We start from the raw sequence: 25,308 nt of genomic DNA, 5'->3' as shown, positions 1-25,308 counted from the left end.
GTTACCTATTTGGATTCCTTTTATTCCTTTTTCTTGCCTAATTGCTCTGGCCAAAACCTCCAGTACTATGTTGAACAGGATTGGTGAGAGTGGGCAGCCCTGCCTCGTTCCTATTCTCAGAGGAATGACTTTCAGTCTTTCCCCATTGAGTATGATGTTAGCTGTGGGTTTGTCATATATGGCCTTTATTATGTTGAGGTACTTTGCTTCTATTCCCATTTTATTGAGAGTTTTTATCATAAATGGATGTTGTATCTTGTCAAATGCCTTCTCTGCGTCTATTGAGACGATCATGTGGTTTTTATTCTTTGTTTTGTTGATGTGGTGTATCACGTTGATTGATTTGCGGATGTTGAACCATCCCTGCGTCTCTGGTATAAATCCCACTTGATCATGGTGTATGATCTTTTTAATATATTGTTGTATTCGGTTTGCCAATATTTTGTTGAGGATTTTTGCATCAATGTTCATCAGCGATATTGGCCTGTAATTTTCTTTCTTTGTATTGTCTTTGTCTGGTTTTGGTATCAGGGTGATGTTGGCCTCATAGAATGATTCAGGAAGTGTTCCATCTTCCTCTATTTTTTGGAATAGTTTGAGGAGGATGGGTATTAAATCTTCTTTGAATGTTTGGTAAAATTCACTGGAGAAGCCATCTGGTCCTGGACTTTTATTTTTTGGGAGGTTTTTGATTACTATTTCAATCTCTTTACTTGTGATTGGTCTATTCAGATTCTCCATTTCTTCTTGGTTCAATTTTGGGAGGTTGTATAAGTCTAAGAATTTATCCATTTCTTCTAGATTGTCCAATTTGTTGGCATATAATTTCTCATAGTATTCTCTTATAATCCTCTGTATTTCCATCGTATCTGTTGTAATTTCTCCTCTTTCATTTCTAATTTTATTTACTTGAGCCTTTTCTCTTTTTTTCTTAGTAAGCCTGGCTAAGGGTTTGTCTATTTTGTTTATCTTCTCGAAGAACCAACTCTTTGTTTCATTAATCCTTTCTACTGTTTTTTTGGTCTCAATATCATTTATTTCTGCTCTGATTTTTATTATTTCTCTCCTTCTGCTGGCTTTGGGCTTTGTTTGTTCTTCTTTTTCTAGTTCTGTTAGGTGTAATTTAAGGTTGCCTATTAGGGCTTTTTCTTGTTTGTTAAGGTGGGCTTGTATCGCTATGAGTTTCCCTCTCAGGACCGCTTTTGCTGCATCCCATATGGTTTGATATGGCATGTTATCATTTTCGTTTGTTTCCAGATAGTTTTTGATTTCTCCTTTAATTTCATCAATGATCCATTGGTTGTTCAGTAGCATGTTGTTTAATCTCGACATTTTTGTCACTTTCCCAGTTTTTTTTTCCTGGTTCATTTCCAGTTTCATAGCCTTATGGTCTGAAAAGATGCTTGTGATGATTTCAATCTTCTTAAATTTATTGAGGCTTTTTTGTTTCCCAACATATGGTCTATCCTAGAGAATGTTCCATGCGCGCTTGAGAAGAATGTGTAGTCAGCTGTTTTTGGGTGGAGTGCTCTGTATATGTCTACTAGGTCCATCTCGTCCAGTTTTTCATTTAAGTCTAATATTTCTTTATTAACTTTTTGTCTGGATGATCTATCCATTGCTGTAAGTGGGGTGTTAAGATCCCCTACTATTATTGTGTTGTTGATTTCTCCTTTTAGGTTTGTTAATAGTTGTTTTATGTACATTGGTGCTCCTATGTTGGGTGCATATATATTTATAATTGATATGTCTTCTTGATGGAGTGTCCCTTTTATCATTATATATTTCCCTTCTTTGTCTTTCTTAACCTGTTTTATCTTGAAGTCTACTTTGTCTGATATGAGTATGGCAACACCTGCTTTCTTTTGTTTGCCATTAGCTTGGAGTATTGTCTTCCATCCTTTCACTCTGAGCCTGTGCTTGTCTTTAGTGCTAAGATGTGTTTCCTAAGGCAGCATATTGTTGGGTCTTGCTTTTTAATCCATCCTGCCACTCTGTATCTTTTGATTGGAGAGTTCAATCCATTTACATTTAGGGTAATTATTGAAATATGAGGGCTGAATGTTGCTGTTTTGTCACTTATTTTCTGGTTCTTTTGCATTTCCTTTGTTTCTTGTCCCATTTGTTTTGGACTGCCAATTCAGTTTGGTTGTTCTGTCTTATGATTCTTCTAGTTTTCTCTTTGTTTATCATATGTGGTTTTAATTTGATTATTTGTTTAGTGGTTACCTTGAGGTTTGGGCAAAAAATCTTGTGTATGAGATAGTCCATTATCTGATAGCCTCCTATTTCCTTATACTAAGTCAATTCAGTCACTTTCCTCTTCCCCTTCTAAGTTGCTCTTGTTATACCTTATTCTATCTTGTGTTGTGGCTGTGTGTTTACAGTGATGAGGTTAAATTTATTTTTGGTGAATTTCTTCCTTTGATCTTTGAGTTTAGTATTTAAGTGGTTGCTAAAGATCTACTATTTCTCTGATTTTGTCTACCTACTTTTCTCCTTACTCCAAGCTTTGTGTTCCCTTTCTCTTCTTTTTTTCAGGCCTGAGGGCCTTCTTGAGTATTTCTTGTAGTGGGGGTCTCGTGGCCATGAACTCCCTTAGCTTTTGTTTATCTGGGAGAGTTACTATTTCTCCATCATATTTGAAGGATATTTTTGCTGGATAGAGTATTCTTGGCTGAAAGTTTTTGTCTTTTAGTGTTTTGAATATATCATTCCAGTCTCTTCTAGCCTGAAAAGTTTCTGTTGAGAAATCTGCTGAGAGCCTGATGGGAGTTCCTTTGTACGTTATTTTTTGTTTTTGTCTAGCTGCCCTTAATATTGTTTCTTTGTCGTTGAGCCTGGCTAGCCTTACACTAGGTGTCGTGGTGAAGGCCTTTGTCTGTTAATATATATAGGCGTCCTGTTGGCTTCGCTTACTGGTATTTCCTGCTCCTTCCCCAGATTTGGGAAATTTTCAGCTATTATTTCCTTGAATAGGCTCTCTGTTCCTCTTTCCCTCTCCTCTTCCTCAGAAATACCTATAATTCTTATGTTACGTTTTCTAATAGAATCAGATATTTCTCGGAGTCTTTCTTCATTTCTTTTTAGTCTTAGTTCTCTCTCTTCTTCCATCTGGAGTATATCTGTATTCCTATCCTCTAAAGTACTAATTCTTTCCTCCATATTGTCAGCTCTGTTCTTTAAAGATTCCAGATTCTCCTTTATCTCCTCCATTGTGTTCTTCATCTCCATCAGCACTGATTGGTTTTTCTTTATGATTTCAATCTCTTTTGTGAAGAAACTCCTAATCTCATTTAATTGTTTGTCTGTGTTGTCTCGTATTTCATTGAGTGTTTTTATGATAGCTATTTTGAAATCTCTGTCATTTAGTTTATGGATTTCTGTGTCTTCGGGGTTGATTTCTGGGTGCTTGTCATTTTGTTTCTGGTCTGGTGATTTCATATATTTTTGCATTGTGGTTCCTGTGTTGGTTTTGATTTTCCTCATCCTGGAAGTCTCTGGTTGCAATTTCCACCTGCCGCCACTGTCTGGTGGTAAAGGGCTGTGTAGTCTAAGCCCCCTGCGCTCTGCCCCAGTTTTTCTGCTGCGATCCGCAGTTTTGTTTTGTTTTTTCCCCACTGCGATCCACTGGTCCAGTCCAGTTTGTTCAGGCCTACCTCGGATGGCTAGGTCTGGTCGAGCTGCAGACTCCGGGTTGCGGGAAGGGGGGAGCTCTCTCTTTTGCCCTCTGGGTCCCTGACGTGGGAGGCTTCTCGTTTGCCCCTCTTTATCTGCTCTCTGGGGTGCTCACATGTTGATGGTAGCCCTGTGGCTCCTCTGAGCCCTCTGTGCGGGAGTTTCCCACTGGCTGAGAGAGCCCGAAGAGCTACAGTTTCCCGCTGAGGGCCGCCCCTCCCCCCTCTCTGGGAGCCGCGCGGACCGGGATCGCTGATCTGTTGGGGAGGGAGCGGAGTTCTCCTTACCTCTCCCCACTTCCTCCGGGGGCCCAGCACGTTTCGCTCTCAGATGTGCGGCAGTGTGGATCCCTCCACTCTAGGTTTTCACTGTCTGGGATTCTGTTGTTGGTCTGTGGCTGTTGCTTTTGTTGTATCTTGTGGGGGAAGAATTCACAGGAAAGCTCATTCCGCCATGATGCTGACGTCACCCATCTGCTTTCATTGTTTTAATGCTCAAATTGCCCTAGATTTGACCAGTGAGAGCCCCTTGAAGATGGCTTTTGTATCTTTTTGATATGTTCCCATCTTTCTTTCCTGTCTTACTTTGTGGCACAACAAGATGTTTGAGGCTCATCTTTTACTTTTCTTGTCCAGCCCTGGAATGAGCCATTTCTCCAAGTACTGCTGGTTTCTTTTATTGGAGAATGGTAATTTAGAAACCAAGATCTAGGTGCTAGGTGATTTTCAGTATTTCTTAGAGGAGACCTAGGACCTCTTGTTTGCCACATATGGCCATGTAGATTGTACACTGTAAATCTCGAAGAGAGGGGTCATTCGTAAATATTTTTATGGCTCTCAACATACGTCCAAATTGCTTCTGAAAGTTTACAGTGTACTAGTTTACAATGCTATGAAAAATTTCTGAATGGATCCATTTTACCACACTCCTAGAACATGGGTTATTCTAATCTTTGTTTTCTACCTAGATGTATTCTAAACCATGTATTTGGCATTTCACGTGGTAAAGCTAGAGTATAAGCTGTAGCCATGAATGTTAGCTCACAGTTAATTTCTGGCTCTGTACTGTTCCTGCCAGGACCTAAAAATTCAGTCCATTTCTGCTCCTATAACAAGTGAACAGCTCACCTATTGTGTATTTAGTATCCTATACGAAATAAAGTACTGTTTTTATATTAATTATAAATGAAAGTATTTTCCTTCCAGAATTTTCTTTTTAAATAATATCCCAGGGCTGGCCCGGTGGCACAAGCAGTTAAGTGCGCGCGCTCTGCTTCGGTGGCCCGGGGTTCGCAGGTTCGGATCCCGGGCGCACACCGATGCACCGCTTGTCAAGCCATGCTGTGGTAGCGTCCCATATAAAGTAGAGGAAGATGGGCACAGATGTTAGCTTAGGGCCAGTCTTCCTCAAGAAAAAAGGGGATGATTGGCATCAGATGTTAGCTCAGGGCTAGTTCTCCTCACAAAGAAAAAAAAATAATAATAATATCCCAAAGAAACCTGTAACACATAATAATACAGATAATAAGTCTCTATTTACTAGATTAAAAGTTTGGAGTTCTCTTTTTTTCCAAACAGAAAACCAGTGCTTAGGACCTTCCTACCTCTGAAGATTGAACACATTGTTCTGATAATTTTTATGTTAGCTACCTGTGTGCTGCTTCAAAGAAAGATGATATGTAGTTCATAAAAACAAAAGCCAACCTTAGCTATCAATATGTATTTTTCAGAAATAGTATTCTTCTGTTTCTTCCTTTCAGTTGCTATATTTATATTTTCATTTTTATCATGTATCATTTTTCCCTCAGATTTGCATTTACAATTAGATGATTTACTAGAGTACATTAGTAATATCTTTTTTGTTTTTACTCGGTTTATTTTGTAGGTTTCAGGAGGAGAAGATGAAATCCAACAATTGCAAAAAGCACTGCTTGATTACTTGGATGAAAACACTGAAACTGATCCTTCACTAGTGGTAGGTTTCCTTTCTTCTCTTTTTGTTTTTTTGGAAATATCACATGTTTATTCAAATTGGGTCTGAAAGAAAATTGGGAAGTATCATGAAGAGGAAAGTTGTTTGGAATGTTCATTTTTGAAACAAAGGGATACTGGATCATCTAAACAGAAAAGAATGGTTATGGATTGATTTGTCTTATATGGAATTCTGGTACAGCTATTGCAGTATAGGAAAATTGTGACACAGAAAAGATTTCGAAATCCTTCCATAGGTTATCTTTGAGACTAGGATAGATCGTTGTTCCTCACAGTGGGCATGGCCCAGGTGGCGTGTGAGACGATCAATTAGAATATAAAAAGAAACTTAAAATTTTATATGTATAATTATTTTGGAATTAATTCTATTTTTATGTATGTGGTGTATCCAAAATATTAGTGTAATAGGATCATATGTAAAGTTTATAAACTATATTAGGGAACAATGTGTGTAAATTGGTACTTTTCAACTTTAATTTTTTTTTACTGATGGGATATGCGATCTTAAAGAGGTTGGAGATAACTAAGCTATTCAGCCCAGGACTGCAGGTTTTCATTCTGTATTGAAAGGAACAGATTATAGGTGTGCCTTGGTGTTAAAATATTTCAATAATAATTGGCTGTGTATTTCTTGAAGAAGTAAGGTGAGATGTTAAAAATAACTGGAGTCTTCTACTTTCAGCATTTTATCCATTTATTCTAAACGTTTCTAGTTGACCTATCATCTGTCTAATTTTACTCACTTATTGGGTGATACTGTCCTTAGTTAAGTAGCTGATAGCGTTCCAGATTTAATAGTTTTGTTTATCATATTATCTTTTGACATCAACATGTGTTAAGACAAAGTAAAATAAGTTTTCTATCATTCAGATATTCTAAATGTTCTAGCTTTTTTAAAATCTGTTTTTATCTGATAGAAATTGTTTTAAAGTAAACATTATTGTTTCTATTTCTGATAGTGAACACTTTATCAATGGGTTGTAAAGTTTGTAACTAATTTCATCAAATTCGTCTTATCTAATTTCGTTCCAGTTTTCTCGTAAATTCTATATAGCCCAGTGGTTCCGTGACACAACTCTGGAAACAGAAAAAGCAATGAAATCACAAAAAGATGAAGAATCATCTGAAGGAACACATCACTCAAAGGAAGTTGAGACAACTGGTCAAATTATGCATCGAGCTGAAAACCGGAAAAAGTTTCTTAGAAGCATTATCAAAACCACACCTTCTCAGTTTAGCACATTAAAGTAAGATCCAGAGAGAAAACATCTTCACTTTTTCAGTTATCTCTTTGAGATCTATTTACCTACTATACAAAAAAATTATGAGATCTATTTACCTACTATACAAAAAAATTAAATAAAAATTTAATGACTTTTTGTTGCAGGATGAACTCTGATACTGTGGACTATGATGATGCTTGTTTGATTGTTCGATACTTGGCCTCTATGAGGCCGTTTGCCCAGAGCTTTGATATTTATTTGACACAGGTAAACTGGACCAGGATTCCTTATACAATGATACTGATTTTTCTAATTCTGGATACTTGTGGGGTACTGTACAATGTCTATTTATTGTTGAGAACAGATATTTTAAAAGATCGTGAAAGTATCATTTGTTTCTTTGTTCCATGTTTGATCAAATGTCTTTGTTCTATGTGCCTTTTATATATTGGTTCTTGTTTTACAGATAAATGGATATATATCTGTATGAATGTACACATATATGGTATAGGGAAAGTGATTTTATAAAAATAAATTATTCAATTCCCAAGTTATTATTTAAATAATACTAAGTATCCTTGATTAAAGTTACACATAGTAAGGTTATATTGAGGCTACAGGGCCTTGCAAATGAAGCATAGCAATAAAAACCAGATTTAGTTGAGAGTGGCAGGATACAGGAAAGGCCCTAAAGTATAGAATGCCTCACTTATCATGTGTACTGACCTTTAGCTTTGGATCAGTAAGATAACAGATCTTTTACTCACTTATATTCAAATTAAAGGGAAGTAAATATGATATTTATTTTCATATCTTTTGCATGTTTTCATGCTATATTTTTTTAAATGTTATATGTTCTAAAATTTGTGAATATATCAATGTTTGCTTGGCAGATCCTTCGAGTTCTTGGTGAAAACGCAATTGCCGTTCGAACAAAAGCCATGAAGTGTTTATCTGAGGTTGTTGCTGTAGACCCCAGTATTCTAGCAAGGGTAAAGAGGAGCACAAACAATTCTTCTTATTTGAGTTTTCTATTCAAATTAAAATACTAGCTTTATTTAGTATAAATTATCTTTTGTTTGTGTTTCTTTAGCTTGATATGCAGCGAGGAGTTCATGGGCGATTGATGGATAACTCCACTAGTGTCCGAGAGGCAGCAGTAGAATTGCTGGGTCGATTTGTCCTTTGTCGACCGCAGCTTGCGGAGCAGTATTATGATATGCTGATTGAAAGAATATTGGTATGTTTTTTTGGTCATTTTTATTATGATTCATGAATATAATTTTGCCTTTCTAGTATTCTGTTTTTTAAAATGTTAAGCCAGGAAAGTAAATATCAGTTATATATTTATATTGCCTAATCTATGAATTGTAGCAACTTTATCAAGGGCATATTTCAAGAGGGCTGCTCGGTATTGTAAAACCAATCTTTGGTGAAAATTGGATTCCTTTTTCAGTTACCAGTGCCTTTTGATATGCCAGTTTACAGTGAGTAAATTATAGGAACTACATGACGCAGTTAAATATTTTGGACAGGAATCTAAAGTGATTATATATGTATGTATATAAATAGGAAAAATTATTTTAGTAAAAGCTAGGTGCAGCTTGATATCTGACAGTATTTTTGAATCCTTTATGTATATGTGCACGTTTCCTTACAGCTGAATTATGACAGGCTCAGCTACCTGCAAGTTAAACCAGAAAGTCATTTGAGTCTTAAGAACAACCTTAAGAAACTATTCTAAGATATTCTTTTCTTGTATGTCATGGAATTCTCTGGCCCTGAAGTACTTTCCTGAAAAATAAAATGAAACATTGGCATTACAAAATATCTTTGAAATCTCCACATCACCCACTGCAGGCATAGTGACTTCTTCTATAACTCAACAGGGATGCATTAGGCACAAGGTTAGGTATTTCCACAATAAGAGAATATTTTATCACCTTTAGCCTAGTATCAGAATATTGTATGGCTGAGAGTTAGGATTTCAGCTTCAACTAGCATAAAATCTTGATTTAAGAAAAGAGTGGAAGATTTTTTTCTCTTTTACTGCCTTTACAGAGTAAAGGGCAAAATCAGCAGGATTCTCAAATCTAATGAACTTTGACAGCAGTATATCCAAAAATATTTTCATGATTGCTAAACTGCATAATGTAAATAATTTTGCACAATAAATGTTTGATGCTTTTTATTTATTTTTAAAACTTTTTAATTATGAAAATTTGTAAAGTTAAAGAAAAATAGTACAGTGAACACTCATATATCCACCACCATATTTCATCTATATTTTTTGCTTATTTGGTTTAAATTAAATTTTAAACATTTTGCTACTTCTCCTGTGGATACTTCAGCTTACCTCTCCAAAAAATAAGGATACTGTCCTTGTAAACAAAAAGCCATTATCTCAGCCAGACAAATTAACACTCCCTAAATATCATCTAATAACCAGTTCATATTCAAATTCTCCAACTGTCTCAAAAATTAGACAAAAAAATTCTTTTCCAGCTTTTTCTTTTTTGTTAAACAGAATCCAGTTAAAGATCATATTTTGCATTTGGTAGTCATGTTTTAAAATTTAGAGTATTCTCTCGTTACACGCTTTCCTCGTGACATTGACTAGTTTAAAACAACCAGGGCAGTCTTTTTCCTCATGGTTTGGTTTTATTTAATTTGTTCCTTTGTTTCTTGTATTTTCCTATCAACCATAAGATGGTGACACTAATTTGATTAGATTTAGGTTGAAATTTTTGTTGCAAATACTTCATATGCTATTTAAGTACCAGACACTATTCTAAAAGTTTCAGGTTTGTTATCCCATTTAATTTTGGTAAGCTTCTACTCTAGTCTTGTGTTCAATACGGTTTAATATTTTTCTATGTATTAGATATCATATTTGAAAAGTAAAGATGACACAATAAAATAACCCATATTTATAGTAACATTAATAAGAAAGAATATAAAGAGGGAAGTATATAGACCATCTTTATCCTGTTAATAGATAGTAAATATACTGCTTGTTGGTATTTATTTTCTGATTTCACTTTATCAAATTTAATACATACACCTAGGCATCTTGATTTTTCTGACATTTAAAAATACCTTTCTGTTTTTAGGATACTGGCATCAGTGTCAGAAAAAGAGTAATAAAGATTCTAAGAGACATCTGTATTGAACAACCCACATTTCCAAAAATTACAGAAATGTGTGTAAAAATGATTCGCAGAGTCAATGATGAAGAAGGCATTAAGGTAAGATGAAATGTGGACTATTTGAAAACTCATTTTTCATTAATGTTTTAAATAATTTAAAAGTTTGTTGTATCAAAATTTTGTTGATTTAAATATACATAAAAACTTTACAAATGCATCAATATTTTTAGATTGAAGATGTACTTTGATACTTTTTTTATTTCTAGATCTTGTATTAATTAATAAAATCTGATCTTTTCCAACCAATTCAGCAGTTATAATATTTAATGTCATTGTAGAGATTGCATTATATAGGAAGTTTATCATCAAATTCAAGTTATTTTGATTTTCAAATGATACGTGCTTAGTTTTCTAAATTAGTAAATGCTTTGTTGAAAGTCTAATCCTCAGTTCATCAGTGAATTTATGTATGTATGATTGTCCCTGTATATATTTTTTTTAACAACTTCTCCCCACAAGTGGTAAAAATATGTTTTAATTTGATCAAAAACATTTGAGTGTGTACTATGCAGAAGTTCTAGGCTATCTTTACCAAATTGGAAAAGATTATAATTTTGAGAAATTAATTGGTGATTTAAAAAATAAAACTGAGTAATTCGTACCAAAGATTCCCAGTAGTTTGTGTTTTCCTTAGTTATTTATAGCTTTGTTTTGGGCTTTACTGAGAATTTGGGATTGAGAATTTTGCCATGTTTGTTATAGTTAGTTTGAAATTTTTCTTTCTTGTAGAAATTAGTAAATGAAACATTCCAAAAACTCTGGTTTACTCCGACTCCACACAATGACAAAGAAGCAATGACGAGGAAAATTTTAAACATCACTGATGTGGTAAGAAGGACTGGAACAAGGATGTGGTCCCTGTGGGCGCAAATCTAGTTGAGGCATACCCGTCTTAAAAAGGGAGAGACAAGGATGAGATATTTGGTTAAGCTCAACATTTAGTACTAGTTCTCTTACTTTATATTTCTAGAAGTACTCAAGGGATGCAAGTAAGACGAGATTGGTGTTTCTACATAGCCCTACTTTTTGGCATTCATTGACTTAAGCATTGATGTTGAAATTCTCCAGTTCCTCCAATGATTGAAAACTGAGAAGGAAAGGAGAAGTGGATGAATAGATACAATAGCTCAGGGATAGCAACCTGAAATGAGATAGTAATTACTACTTTTTTCAGAAAACATGAATTAAGATTAGTATCATTATGTTTAATTAATTATAGACATAAGCTATAAGTTTTTTTGACCCAGAATACTTCTCATGTTTTGAACATAAGAAATTTTATATTATCAATTACCTGATCATCTGTTTCACTCAAGTCTTTAAATCTGTTATCTAGAAGGAAAAGAAGCAAACATTTCCTTTTTTATTGTTTTAAACCTTAGAGATTTTTCTGACAGTGTGTGATTCAAGTTATTGTTCAAAATGTAATACCATATTTAATTTCAATACTTAAACTAATTTCTTGAATGTCTTCTAAGATAGTTTTAGAATAAAATTCTTTAACATTGGTAAATTATTGGCTTACTGAGAAAAAATAGTGCACTATAAGAATAAGTTTTTTAATTCAGAACCGTGAGATATTTGTATACTTCAGGCTAAAGCATAGCAAAAGTTTATTTTACTCAGATTTTTAAGTAAATTTCTGATTGTAATAGTTTCACCATATTTTCCCTTTTAGGTTGCAGCCTGCAGAGATACTGGATATGACTGGTTTGAGCAACTTCTTCAAAACGTGAGTGTTATTTTGACTCCTGATAACAGCTAACGTGAAATTTATTAGAAGGTCAGTCAGTTCTTTGTAGACTTTGTGTTTAAAAGAAGCTTTTCAGTTATTTTTTAAGTATTTGCCTTTTGGTAGGGAAAATTTATTTCCGTGTATTAGAATGAATGTTTCGGTTAATATTCCTGTTTAATTGATTATTCACTTGCTTGTTGTAAGTTAGTTTTCTAAATCACTAATTGAAATTCTATTTTCTTTTCCTTCCAGATAATTATTTTTTCCTTATCCCTTTAATCTAGGTGATAGATATGAGATCTATAAATATATATATAGATTGCATTAAATATATATTTACATTATTTGACATGTTATAATATATGTAGAATTTCCTATAGTAGTGCAGAATTAAAGCACAATTAGTATTCTTTAAAAATTCCATAAATGGAAGTGTTTATCTCCCTATGAATTTTTTTATTTCAAAACTTTTCAAATAGATAGAAGTACCCATCACTCAGCTTCAAAAATAGTCAGCATTTTCTCTATCTTTTATCTCTATCTCTCCCCCATCTTTTTGTTTGTTGTTTTTATGGGTTTTTTTTTTTTTTGGTTGTAATGCTTTTAAAGCAAATCCCATACTTTATATCATTTCACCCATAAATACTTGAGTATCTATCTCTAACAGAAATGGCTTTTAAAAAAATAACCAGAATATCATCATCTATATCAAAGTAAATATTCATAAATTATCCCCTAATATCTAATATCTAGTCAGTGTTCACATTTCCTAGATTGTCTCAAAATGTATTTTTATAGTTGATTTGCAGTTGCTTTGGTTGATATGGCTCTTAAGTCTCTTAATCTGTAATAATCGACCCCTTACCTCTCCTTTTTTCATGCCACTTTAATGTGTTTTTTTGTAGAATGTCACACATTCTGGATTTCATAAATCTCTTCCTTCTGGTGTCATTTAAGTTGTTCCTCTATCCACCATTTTTTTCTGTAAATTCTTAGAGGCTTAATAATATTGAAGTTCAGTTTTGGGAGTAGAGGACAAGAATACTTCATAGGTGATGCTGAATATTATTGTATCACATCAGGAGGCACATAATGTTTGGTTTTCCCATTTTCAGTGATCTTTGAGTTTAGGTGTTGTCAGCCTGATGCATCTATTATAAGGATTTTTTATAAAATATATATATATCACCATCAACTACCTAATGTATTATATAATATATAACCATCCAATATATAATATGTAACCATCTAATATATTATGTAATATATAACCATCTATTACCAAGATTGGGTTGAAATGATCATCACCTAGATTTATTATTTCCATTAAAAGTTGCAAAATACTGATTTTTTTTTTCTAATTATTTTATTCCTTCTGTATTAATTAGCTGGGATTCTTCTTGAAAGAGGAATTTTGTCGTGATTAACTATTTGGTTACTGTGAAATATAGTTTGTACAGGAGAGGCAAGGGAAATGCTGCTTGATTCTTTTCCATTACTTAAGCAAGTTTCAGAATGAGTTTTCCTGTTAACCTCCAAAGGTGATTAATGAATTTGCTCATTTTTTAATATCAGTGTGAACTAATAGATTTTCATGTCTTTGATGTATTTTAATTTATTCCCATCATAATTCCTCAAATTGTCCCGTCTTTGCTCAGTGGTAGTCTCTTCGAGTTGGTCTTGTCTCCTTTTGATATAACCTCATTATTCTTTTGTAGCCTGATTACTTTCTGCCTCTAAAGATGCCCCAGACTCATCTTGTACATTTCCTGCCCCAAACCTGAAATCAGCCATTTTTCCAGAAAGCCCTTAATTCCGTTTGGTGGGAATAATGTGGGTGCTGTGGCTATTCATTGCTGATGGGTTATCATAGCTTTGGGCCTTTTCAGAAGGTAGAGCTAGAAAATGTGTATTTTTTAGAAAAAGAAACATAAACCAAGAACTTATTTTGATGTATTTAATTTAAATTTAAGATTATGAGATTCTACTTCTTTGATTTTATTCTTTCCTTTAGGCTAAAAAATCTTGGTTCCTAAAGAAATGAACATAATTTCTTATTGGCTTTGCCCTACTATATTGAAAATAAGATTATTGGGTGCAGTTTAAGATTTCTTTGCATTTCTTCTTATCTGTAGCTCTCCAATGATATATCATTGAAAGTCTATTTTGAAATAATTTTTTTCTGTTTGATTATGTTAATTTACTATCTAGTTAAATCCAGTTGTTTCTGTTTAAGTGTTTTACTTTTAACAATATTTTTAGTAATAAAACATTTATTTAGCTATATTTTTAACAGAGAACCAAAATTGTTTCATTGAGGCATAATTTACATGCAAAAAATTCATTAATTTTAGATGTATAGTTCAATTAATTTTATTTATTTATTTTTTTCCCCCCCAAAGCCCCAGTAGATAGTTGTATGTCATAGCTGCACATCCTTCTAGTTGCTGTATGTGGGACGCGGCCTCAGCATGGCCGGAGAAGTGGTGCGTCGGTGCGCGCCCGGGATCCGAACCCGGGCCGCCAGCAGCGGAGCGTGCTCACTTAACCGCTAAGCCGCGGGGCCGGCCCCTCAATTAATTTTAATAATTATATTCAGTGATGTAACATCCAGCACAATCAAGATATAGAATATAACTCTTAAAAGCTTCCCTGTGCCTCTTTGTAGTTGACCCTTACCCCCAACCCTAGGAAACCACTGATCTGCTTTTTGTCACTATAGTTGTTCCTTTTGTAGAATTTCATATCAATGGAATCATGCTGCATGTAGTCTTTGTATTTGGCTTCTTTTAATTAGCAGAATGTTGCTGGTATATTAATATTTTATTTCTTCTTGTTGATGAATAGTATCAATAGTATGGATGTATCATGATTTCTTTATTAATTTGCAAATTTATGGACTTTTGAGTTTCCAGTTTGGGCTATTATGAATAATGCTGCTATGAATATTTGTTTGCAAGTTTTTGTGTGGATGTGTGTTTTCATTTCTCTTGGGTAAATTCCTATGAGTGCAATTGCTGGATCATGTGGTGAGTAGGGAACTGCCAAACTGTTTTTCCAAAATGGCTGAACCATTTTGCATTTCCACCAACAGTGTTCCAGTTGCTCCACATTCTCACCAGTACTTGGTGTTGTCAATCTTTTTAACATTGGCCGTTCTGGTGGGGTGTAGTAGTATGTTGCTTTTAAAAATTTTGTAAGGGAGCCAGCCCCGTGGTATAGCAGTTAAGTGTGCAGGCTCCGCTGCTGGCGGCCCGGGTTCAGATCCCAGGTGCGCACCGACGCACTGCTTGTCAGGCCGTGCTGTGACAGCGTCTCACATAAAGTGGAGGAAGATAGGCACAGATGTTAGCCCAGGGCCAGTCTTCCTCAGCAAAAAGAGGAGGATTGGTGTGGATGTTAGCTCAGGGCTGATCTTCCTCACCAAAAAAAAATAAATAAATAAATTTAAGATGCCTTTTTTAAACACTTTCCTGGTGTTCACTTATGTTATCCAATCTATAATATCTTAGACTCTCTTCATAAATCGTCTTCCATTTCATAATTTTATGTGATATATTTGGCATCATTTCCTTCCTAAATCAAATAATAGCTCTATATTATAGAGCTTTTTGACCATCTTAGTTGTATTTTTGTCAGCCATTCCAAAGGGGATATAATAATTTCTAGAAGAATCTACAACCACATGTTTCATCTGATAATTACAATAAATGATTAAGTAAGAATTAAGGATAGCTATCAGAAATGTGATTATTTAGTGTTACTAAAAAGAATCTAAGATAATATCTCTATGTATTATTGGCAAGTTAGAAACAGAAAAGAGATGACTAGATTTATAATCTCCTAGTAATAGTAGTTTTATATTCTTTATATCTTTATTCTCTAGTCCTCTTTAGTTAATTAGTTGTCCATTCAGTCCTTTCTCCCTATTCTATGCTTTTCTACTTTAGTTTCTGCCAACAATTTAGTTTACCAATGACATTGTGTTTTTATGTTACAGTCACTAGACTAACAGAGTTTAGTTTAATGAAAGAAATAAAGAAAACTCAAAAATATTTATAAATACACGTAACAGACATAACCACTCTTCACAGTTATAACAACGCATATGCATAAATTTTAAGAGAAGCTAGGACGGATATAGAGAGTGGATTCTGGAATTATTGGAAATTCTTGAGTCAAGAATAATTAGCACACTTACTGTTTCCACATGAGCTCATGTACACACATTCCATTCCATCCAATTTCAGATATTTCTTGTGTTTGTTATTTTTGTGATGAGTTGGTTTCTTATAGATCAGTGATTCCCCATTCACACATGCATCAAACTCTGTTCACTGACTAAATAATTTTGTTAGTATGTCACACACACACACACTTTTTAAATATATGGAGATTCATTTCCTCTATAACCTTTAAAGAATTCATAGTTTTTTGTCATATTTAAGTAATATGTGAAAGAAAAAGTTCTATCATGAAAGTCTTTACATTTTTTTATTTCTTAAAAGTGGTACAATTAGTTTAAACCATTATTATAGCCCTATGATATAGATATCCCAAAACTGAACTGATTTTACAATGCCGCTCATTTTTATTGCTTATGATCCAAGACTATGGTCCTTTCTTAGTTTATGAGAAAATACAGACAATGAAAAACTTGAATAATCTGTTTTTCATCTGTTCCTGACCTTTGTAATCCAAATAAGATGTCCTTCTTGAAGTGTAAGATCAAATACTCTTTCTCCGTCAACCAGTGAATGAATAGAAAAACTAATATATCTATATAATTTAATAGTACTCTACATCATAAAGGAACAATGTATCCATTGATACATATAACAACATAGATGAATAATACGAACATTATGCAGAGTGAAGGAAGCCTTACACAGAAGAGTACATATTCTGATTCCATTTATATGAAATTCTAGAGAGGCAAAACTAATCTGTGTTGGAAAAAAATCAGAAGAATGGTTGCAGGGGGTCAGGGATTGACTTGGAAGGGACATGTATTAGGGTTCTCCTGAGAAACAGAAACAAGAGGATACTGAGAGAGAGAGAGAAAGAAAAAGATTGACTACAAGGAATTGGCTCATGTGGTTAGGACGCTCTTAAAGTCCCACAATCTGCCATCTACAAGCTGGAGGCCCAGAAAAGCCACTGGTCTAGTTCAGTCTGTGTCTGAAGGCCTGAACCAGGGGAGTCCGAGGGTGTAAATCCCAGTCCACGAGTGCAAGAGGAGACTGATGTCTCAGCTCAAATAGTCAGACAGAGAATGGTCGAATTCTCTCTTTCTCCACTTTTTGTTCTATTCAGGCCCTCACCAGATTGTATGTTGCCCACTTGCACTGGAGAGGGCAATCTGCTTTACTGAGTCTACCAACTCAAATGCTAATCTCATCTAAAAACACCCTCACCAGCACACCCAGCAATAAAGTTTAACCAGATAACTGGGCATGCTTTGTCAACTTGACACCCATGTATACATCTCCTTAGACCGTATTTAATCTCCAAGTGAAGATAATAACAAAGATAATAACAAGGTCATAATTCCACCTAACAGGATACAGCTATCCTACATACACTGAAAATGCACTAACCCTTTCCCCAAAATAAAAAGTTAAGTCCTTGAGTGATGTTTACTCTTCTCCTTGATATCCCGCAACTTAAATACTATGATATCAGATTAACAACACTTAAATACTATGATATGAAGTCAGTACATCTTATGTTACATGGTAACGGAATAAGAGAGAAAAAAACAAAAATAGTTGCACATGTGCTCGCTTTCTCCATCTCTCTTTCTCCCTCTCTCCCTCTCTCACTCTCTCTCTCCCCTCCCTTCCCCGCCCCCCCCCCCAAATGTGTTCATAACAAAGTAAGTAGGAAATACTCATGACAATTAAAATCCTTGTTTCTATAACTGGTCATGTGATCATGGCTAGTATTTATAACTACCTTCTTCCACTGCCCACTCTCTATTCCTTTTGCCTTCAGCAAGCACCTCAGCTGGTCATGGTTCTTTATCTAGTGGGGTGACCCATACCTTCATTCCTAAAGAGTCTGGGCCATTAGTAGTCCTGCCTGGATTGGATTGTTGTAGTGTTCCGTTAACCTTAATTACAGGGTATGGTAATACTAAGAGATACCCTAAGGGATCTGTCTTCCAGAAATACTCTTCCATACCTCCATTGTGGAGTAGTAGTTCAGTTTCTCCTTGGTAATTAGGATCAGTCACTCCAGCCAGCGCCCTAACTCTCTTCTTTGCCTCTTGATTCAGAGGCATGAGGAGCCCAAAGTAGTTGGGTGGCAGTCTTAACTTCCAGTTCAATGGGATTATTGTTGTGTCTCCTGGTATAAGCATTCCTCCCTCTGAAACTAAGACCTCTAGGCCAGCAAAACATAAAGTTGCCAGAATAAGAAGGAAGAATTTTCCTAGTGGGTCACTAGGGATAATAGTGAGTGATGCCACTCCCATTTCCACCTCTTGATTCCTGGACTGTGAATCCTAGCTGTGGACTAAACAGCACCATATATTTTATACTGATTCAGAGCATACAGAGGTTTCTGGAGAATCTTGCCCTAGCCATGTAAGATATTGCTACCTACGTGGTGCTGTAACTCAGTCTTCAAAAGGTCATTCCACATTCTGTCAGGCTAGCTGCTTCAGGATGATGGGGAACGTGGTAAGCATGGGCATGGGTCCATTGCTGTACTTCTTTTTGTGAAGTGAATTTCTTTTTTTTTCTTTTTTTTTTTTTTTTGTGAGGAAGGTCAGCCCTGAGCTAACATCCATGCTAATCCTCCTCTTTTTGCTGAGGAAGACCGGCTCTGAGCTAACATCTATTGCCAATCCTCCTCCTTTTTTTCCCCCAAAGCCCCAGTAGATAGTTGTATGTCATAGTTGCACATCCTTCTAGTTGCTGTATGTGGGACACGGCCTCAGCATGGCCAGAGATGTGGTGCCTCGGTGTGTGCCCGGGATCTAAACCCAGGCCGCCAGTAGCAGAGCGCACACACTTAACCACTAAGCCACGGGGCTGGCCCAAAGTGAATTTCTTGATCAAAAGCAATGTTGTGTAGAATACCATGATGGTGGATAAGGCATTCTGTTAAGTTCACAGGTGGTAATTTTGGCAGAAGTATTGCATGCAAGAAGGCAAATCTGTATCCAGAGTAAGTGTCTGTTCCAGTAAGAACAAAATGCTGCCCCTTCCATGATGGAAACAATCCAATGTAATCAACCTGCCACCAGGTAGCTGGCTGATCACCCAGGGAATGGCTCCATATCAGGGACTTAGTGTAGGTCTCTACCGCAGGCAGATTGGGCACTCAGCAATGGCCATAGCCAGGTTGGCCTTGGTGATGAGAAGTCCATGTTGCTGAGCCCATGCATGACCTCCATCCCTGCTACCATGGACAGTTTGTTCTTGAGCCCATTGGGCAATGAATAACAGGAGTGGCTGGGGAAAGAGGCTGATCCCCAGAGAAGGTATTTACAGATAGTCATCCTGTCTACTTGATTATTAGAAATTACCTCTGCTGGAGTCACCCTTTGGTGAACATTCACGTGGGACGTAACTATCTTCATGTTTTTTGCCCATTCCAAGATGTTTATCCACATACGTGCTCTTCCCCAAATTTCCTTATCACCAACTTTCCAATCATGTTCCTTCCAGGACCCTGACCATCCAGCAAACCATTGGCCACAGCCCATGAATCAGCACATAATTACATGTATGGTCATTTCTTCTCCCAAGCAAGTGAACAACTAGGTGCACTGCTTGAAGTTCTGCTCAGTGGGAGAATTTCCCTTCACCACTGTCTTTCATGGATATCCCAGAAAGGGGCTATAGTGCTGGAACTGTCCACTTTCAGGTGGTGCCTGTGTATTGTGCAGACCCATCTGTAAACCGGGTCCAAGTCTTCTCTTCTTCTGTCAACTGATCATAGGGAATTTCCCATGAGGCCATAGGTACAGGATGGGAGAAAGAAGACAGTGTAGCAGAAGTGGAAACTATAGGCATTTGGGCCACTTCTTCATGTAACTTACTTGTACCCTTATGCCTGCTCTGGCCCAATCACATATGTTTGATAATAGAGTACCACTGTGCACACCCAACTTTATGGCTTGGTCTGTCAGGTAACACCCAGTTCATGATGGGAAACTCAGATTGCATGGTAATTTGGTGGCCCATGGCTAGGCATTCAGTATCTGCTAAGGCCTAGTAGCAGCCCAAGAGCTGTTTCTCAAAAGGAGAATAGTTATCCACAGAGTATGGCAGGGCTTTGCTCCAAAATCCTAAGAGCCTGTACTGCAGTTCATCTATAGAGACCTGCCAAAGGCTCCAAACAGCCTCCCTATCTGCCACTGACACTTGAAGCACAACTGGATCTGCTGGATCATATGGCCCAAGTGGCAGAGCAGCTTACACAGCAGCGTGAACCTGTTGCAGAGCCTTCCTCTGTTCTGGGTTCCACTCAACACTGGCAGCTTCTTGGGCCACTCATTAAATGGGCCAGACTAATACACCCAAATGAGGAATTTGTTGCCTTCAAAATCCAAAGAAGCCTACTAGGCACTGTGCCTCTTTTTTGGCTATAGAAGGGACCAGATGCAACAACTTATCTTTCACTTTAGAAAGGATATCTCAACATGCCCACACCTCTAGGCCTCTAGGAATTTCGCTGAAGTAGAAGATCCCTGAACTTTTGTTGGATTTATTTCCCACCCTCTGACACACACGTGTCTAGAGTAGTTATTACGTTTTGCTCACTAGGTGCAGTCAGCATAATGTCATCAATGTAATGGAACAGTGTGATAGTTTGTTAAAGGGAAAGGTAATCAAGATCCTACAGACTAAATTATAACATATGGCTGGAGAGTTTATATACCCTTGAGGTAGGACAGTACAGTGTATTGCTGGTCTTGCCAACTGAAAGCAAACTGCTTCTGGTGGGCCTTTGACAGGGATGGAGAAAAAGGCATCTATCAGATCAATAGCTGCATACCAGGTACCAGGGGATGTGTTAATTTGCTCAAGCAGTAATACCTCATCTGGTACATCAGCTGCAATTGGAGTCATCACCTGGTTAAGCCTACGCTAATCCACTGTTGTTCTCCAAGATCCATCTGTCTTCTGCACAGGCCAGATAGGTGAAGTTGAATAAGGATGTGGTGGGAATCACCACTCCTGCACTCTTCAAGTCTTTAATGTAGCGCTAATCTCGGCAGTCCCTCCAGTAATACAGTATTGCTTTTGATTTACTGTTTTCCTAAGTAGAAGCAGTCCTAGTGGCTTCCACTTGGCCTTTCCCACCTTAATAGCCCTCACTCCAAGATCAAAGAATCAATGTGGGGATTCTCTCAGCTACTGAGTATATCTATTTCAATTATGCATTCTGGAACTGGGGAAATAACCACAGGATGGGTTTGGGGACCCACCGGACTCCCTGTGAAACAGACCTGAGCTAAACTTCCATTAATAACCTAACCCTTATAAGCCCCTCCTCTGATTGGTGGGCCACAGTGATGATTTGGGTCTCCTGGAATTAGTGTCAGTTCAGAACCAGTGTCTGTTAATCCCTAAGAGGTCTGATAATTTCCTTTTCCCCAATGCACAGTTGGGAAAAAGATTAACAGTATAAATTTTCAGTAGTATATGAGACTCTTTCCTCAAGAGGATTCCTCAGAGAATGCTGTGGATTGAATGTGTCTCTCCAAAATTCGTATGTTGAAGCCTAATCCCCAATATGATGATATTAGGAGAGGGGAGCCTTCATGAATCAGATTAGTGCCCTTCTAAGAAGAGACACAAGAGAGATGCTCTCTCTGGTCTCTGCCATGTGAGGACACAAGAAGACAGCCATCTGCAAGCTAGGAAGAGGATCTTCACTAGAAACCAACCATGCTGGTACCTTGATCTCAGACTTCCCAACCTCCAGAACTATGAGAAATAAATTTCTGTTGTTTAAGCCACGTAGTCTGTGGTATTTGTTATAGCAGCCCAAGCTAACTAAGAAAGAAATTGGTACCAAGAATGGGGGTGCTGCTGAAACAAATACCTAAAGGTGTAGAAGTGGCTTTGGAATTGTAATCAGTAGAGACTGGAAGAGCTTCGAGGTGCACACTAGAAAAAGCTGACATTGCTGTGAAGAGATATTTAGTGGCAATTCTGGTGAGGGCTCAGAAAGAAAAGGGGAGAGCTGTGTAGAGAAAGCTTCAGTCTTCTTAGAGAATACGTATAATCGTGTACAGAATGTTGGTAGAAATATGGACGGTAAAGGCTGTTGTGATCAGGTCACAGACAGAAATGAGAAACATGCTATCGGACAACAGAGAAAAGGCAGTTCTTGTTATCAAGTGGCAAAGAACTCGGCTGAATTATGTTCTTGTTCTAGTGTTTTGTAAAAGGTGGAACTTCAAGTGATGAAACTGAATATTTAGCTGAGGAGATTTCTAAGCAAAATGTTGAAAGAGCAGCTCAGTTTCTCCTGCCTGAGTTTACAATCAAATACTGTCTCTGTCTCCATCAACCAGTGAATGGGTAAATAAATGGTATATCCATACGGTTGAATAGTACTCCACATCATAAAGGAACAAACTGTCGATGCATACAGCAACATAGGTGAATAGTAAAAACATTATGTGGAGTGAAGGAAGCCTTACACAGAAGAATACGTATTATGATTCCATTTATATGAAGTTCTAGGAGAGGCAAAACTAATCTAGTTAGAAAAAAATCAGAAGAGTGGTTGCAGGGGGCCAGGGATCCACTGGGAAGGAACATGAGGGAACTCTTCGGGGGTGATGATAAGTAGTCTATATCAGTGGTTCTAAAAGTTAGCAAGATTACCTGTGACTTAGAAATGCAAGTTCTAAAGCTTTACCCCAGACTTAATTAATCAGTAACTCTGATACTGGGACCTATCACTCTATATTTTAATAGTGTCTCCAGATGACTCTGATATAAGCTAAAGATGGGGAATCACTGTTCTGTATCCTGGTAGGAGTTTGGGTTATAATGGTGAATGCACTTAACAAAACTGAGCAAATGTATACTGAAGATTTGTACATTCATTTCATGTAAATTTTATCTCAAAAGAAAAAAAGATGGAGTATACTGATGTCTACAGTTTACTTTGAAATGCATCAAAAATAAAATGGGTAAAGGTGTGTGTGTATAAATATACATATGCATACATATATACATACACATGTGCATGCATATCATGAGTGCAAGGCTGGTTTAACATCAGCATCTGTGTGTATGATTTAACACTGAAGAAGAAATAAGTAATCATTTCAGAGGACACAGGAAAAAATTTTGATAAAATTTAATACCCTTGAAGAATAACTTCTAATAAACTAGAAATAAAATAAAATCTGTCAGAGAATAAATTACAAAACTTAAAATGAAAACATGTGAAATGGAAAAATGTTAAAAGAGATTTCATCAAGAACAAAAAATTTCATCACACATGTCAAAGTGATTGTAAAATGTATATGGAAAAGCAAAGAACTAAAAATAATTGTCACTTCTGAAAATTCAGGGGCACTGACTTGCCTTACCAAATATCAGGACTTATTTTTAAAGATACAGTAATTAAGATAGTATGGTACTAAATAGACCAGTGGAACAGTATAGAGAACCCAGAAATAAGACTCTCCACGTATATAGGATATACTTACTATAAAACAGTAGTGATACTGCAGTTAATGAGGGAAGGATGGACTTTTCAGTAAATGGGGCTATGATAATTGTGCTGTCTATAAGGAATTTTTTTTAAAAAATTGATTCCTACTTCAGCTTGACAATCAACTCCATTTAGATTAAAGGAAATCTTTAAAACTTTCTGTAGAGAGGGATTTCTTAAAGAAGTCACAAAAACCATTAACCCTTAAAAGATTGATAAATTTCACTGCCTTAAAATGAAGAACATTTATGAATTAAAAGACATAGTAAAGAAAGTGAAAACACAAGTCACAAACTGGGAAAAGATATTTGACATGCATTATAACTGACAAAGGATCAGTATTAAGAACATATAAAGAACTCTTCTCCTACAAACCAATATAAGGTAAGAGTCCCAATAGAAAAATAGGGAAAAGTCACGGATAGGCTTTTCATAGAGGAAGTAGCACATATGGCCTATAAGGTATTCAACATCATTAGTAATATGGGAAATACAAATCAAGACCACATTTTATACCCATTTGATTGGCAACGATTGAGAAGTCAGATGATAAATGATGGAGAAGAGAGAGGTTAAATAGTATCTCTTAAAAACTGCTACTCATTGAGAAAATATTACAACCAATTTGAAAAAAAATTAGTATTATTTCGTAAAGTTGAACATTCATGTATCCTGTGACCCAGCAATTCCGCTCTGAGGTATATACCCAAAACATCTTGCATATGTGCTCTAGGAGACAAAAGAGTGCTCATTATACCACTAAAATTGTAATTAACCTATCTTTAGAAGAATGGGTAAATGAATTGCAGTCGAGACACACAATGGCCTGTTGTATAGCAGTGAAAATGAATAAAATACAGCTACACGCAACAACTTGAATTACAGTTAGTGACATAATGTTGAGTGAAAAAGGCAAGTCCCAGACGACTACATCCAGTATGATACCTTTTAGAAGGTTGAAAATCAAGCAAAACTATAAACAGTATACAGCTTAGACAATTTTTTAAAGCAAAGAAATGATAAAATTCCTGGTAGAGGTTACCTTGAAAGTGAAACAGGAAGGTAGGATAAGGGAAGGAGCACATTGGGAAATACAAGATATTGGAAATATTCTTGTTCTTGAGTTGAGTTCACAGTGCATTGTTATATTTATAAGTAAATAAATAAAAAGAGCACATACAAGTACTGATGGTGTCATGAAGCAAAATTTATGATTAATACTATTGTATATACTTAATGTCTTGGAGAGGAAAAAGAAAAAACAAGAATGAGGGGATTATTTTCTACCCCTGCCTGAAAAAGAGCAGGCTAGCATGCTTAAGGAATTGAGTTATGGAGCAGGACAAGGAAAATTTGCTGATCAAAGTTGAAACTGGGTAAATTGAAGTTTTCTGCTTTGCTTTATTTCTTTAAATTGGAGAGTGGAAGCAATGTGTGTATGTTATTCTGATTGCTATTAGTTGTTTTAATATCATCCTTGCATCTTATAGTGAAGATTTAAGCTTGTGCTGTCCAATACTAGCCACGTGTTTTCTATTTAAATTAATATGAATTTTTATTTTTATTTAATTTTAATTCCTCAATGATACTAGCCGCATTTCAAGTGTTTGGTAGCTGCATGTGGTTCATGGCAGCCGTATTGAACAGCATAGATATAAAACATTTCCATCATTGCGGAAAGTTATATTGGACAGCACTGGAACTCTTCACAGAAGTCAAATACACGTTTCAACTTTAAATCCCTAGAATTCTATTAGCTCATCTTTATTAACAAA

The 25,308-nt window shown here is 36.1% G+C and overlaps 1 protein-coding gene across 3 annotated transcripts in view; it reads left to right on the top strand.

The window, feature by feature from the left end:
• The window catches only part of NIPBL (NIPBL cohesin loading factor), a 197,428-nt gene that overhangs the window by 147,575 nt on the left and 24,545 nt on the right, over positions 1–25,308 (top strand). For all 3 annotated transcript variants that reach the window (XM_058564215.1, XM_058564214.1, XM_058564216.1), the window contains exons 25-32: positions 5,563–5,652; positions 6,702–6,916; positions 7,057–7,159; positions 7,786–7,884; positions 7,986–8,132; positions 10,006–10,140; positions 10,831–10,929; positions 11,780–11,833. In XM_058564215.1, the coding sequence (XP_058420198.1) occupies positions 5,563–5,652; positions 6,702–6,916; positions 7,057–7,159; positions 7,786–7,884; positions 7,986–8,132; positions 10,006–10,140; positions 10,831–10,929; positions 11,780–11,833 (942 nt within the window). The remainder of the gene's footprint in view (positions 1–5,562; positions 5,653–6,701; positions 6,917–7,056; positions 7,160–7,785; positions 7,885–7,985; positions 8,133–10,005; positions 10,141–10,830; positions 10,930–11,779; positions 11,834–25,308) is intronic.

Source organism: Diceros bicornis, chromosome 20, assembly GCF_020826845.1.
Source record: "Diceros bicornis minor isolate mBicDic1 chromosome 20, mDicBic1.mat.cur, whole genome shotgun sequence".
Lineage (NCBI taxonomy): Eukaryota > Metazoa > Chordata > Mammalia > Perissodactyla > Rhinocerotidae > Diceros > Diceros bicornis.
Note: the sequence above shows the minus strand (reverse complement) of the source record. Positions and strands in the feature narration are given on the sequence as shown.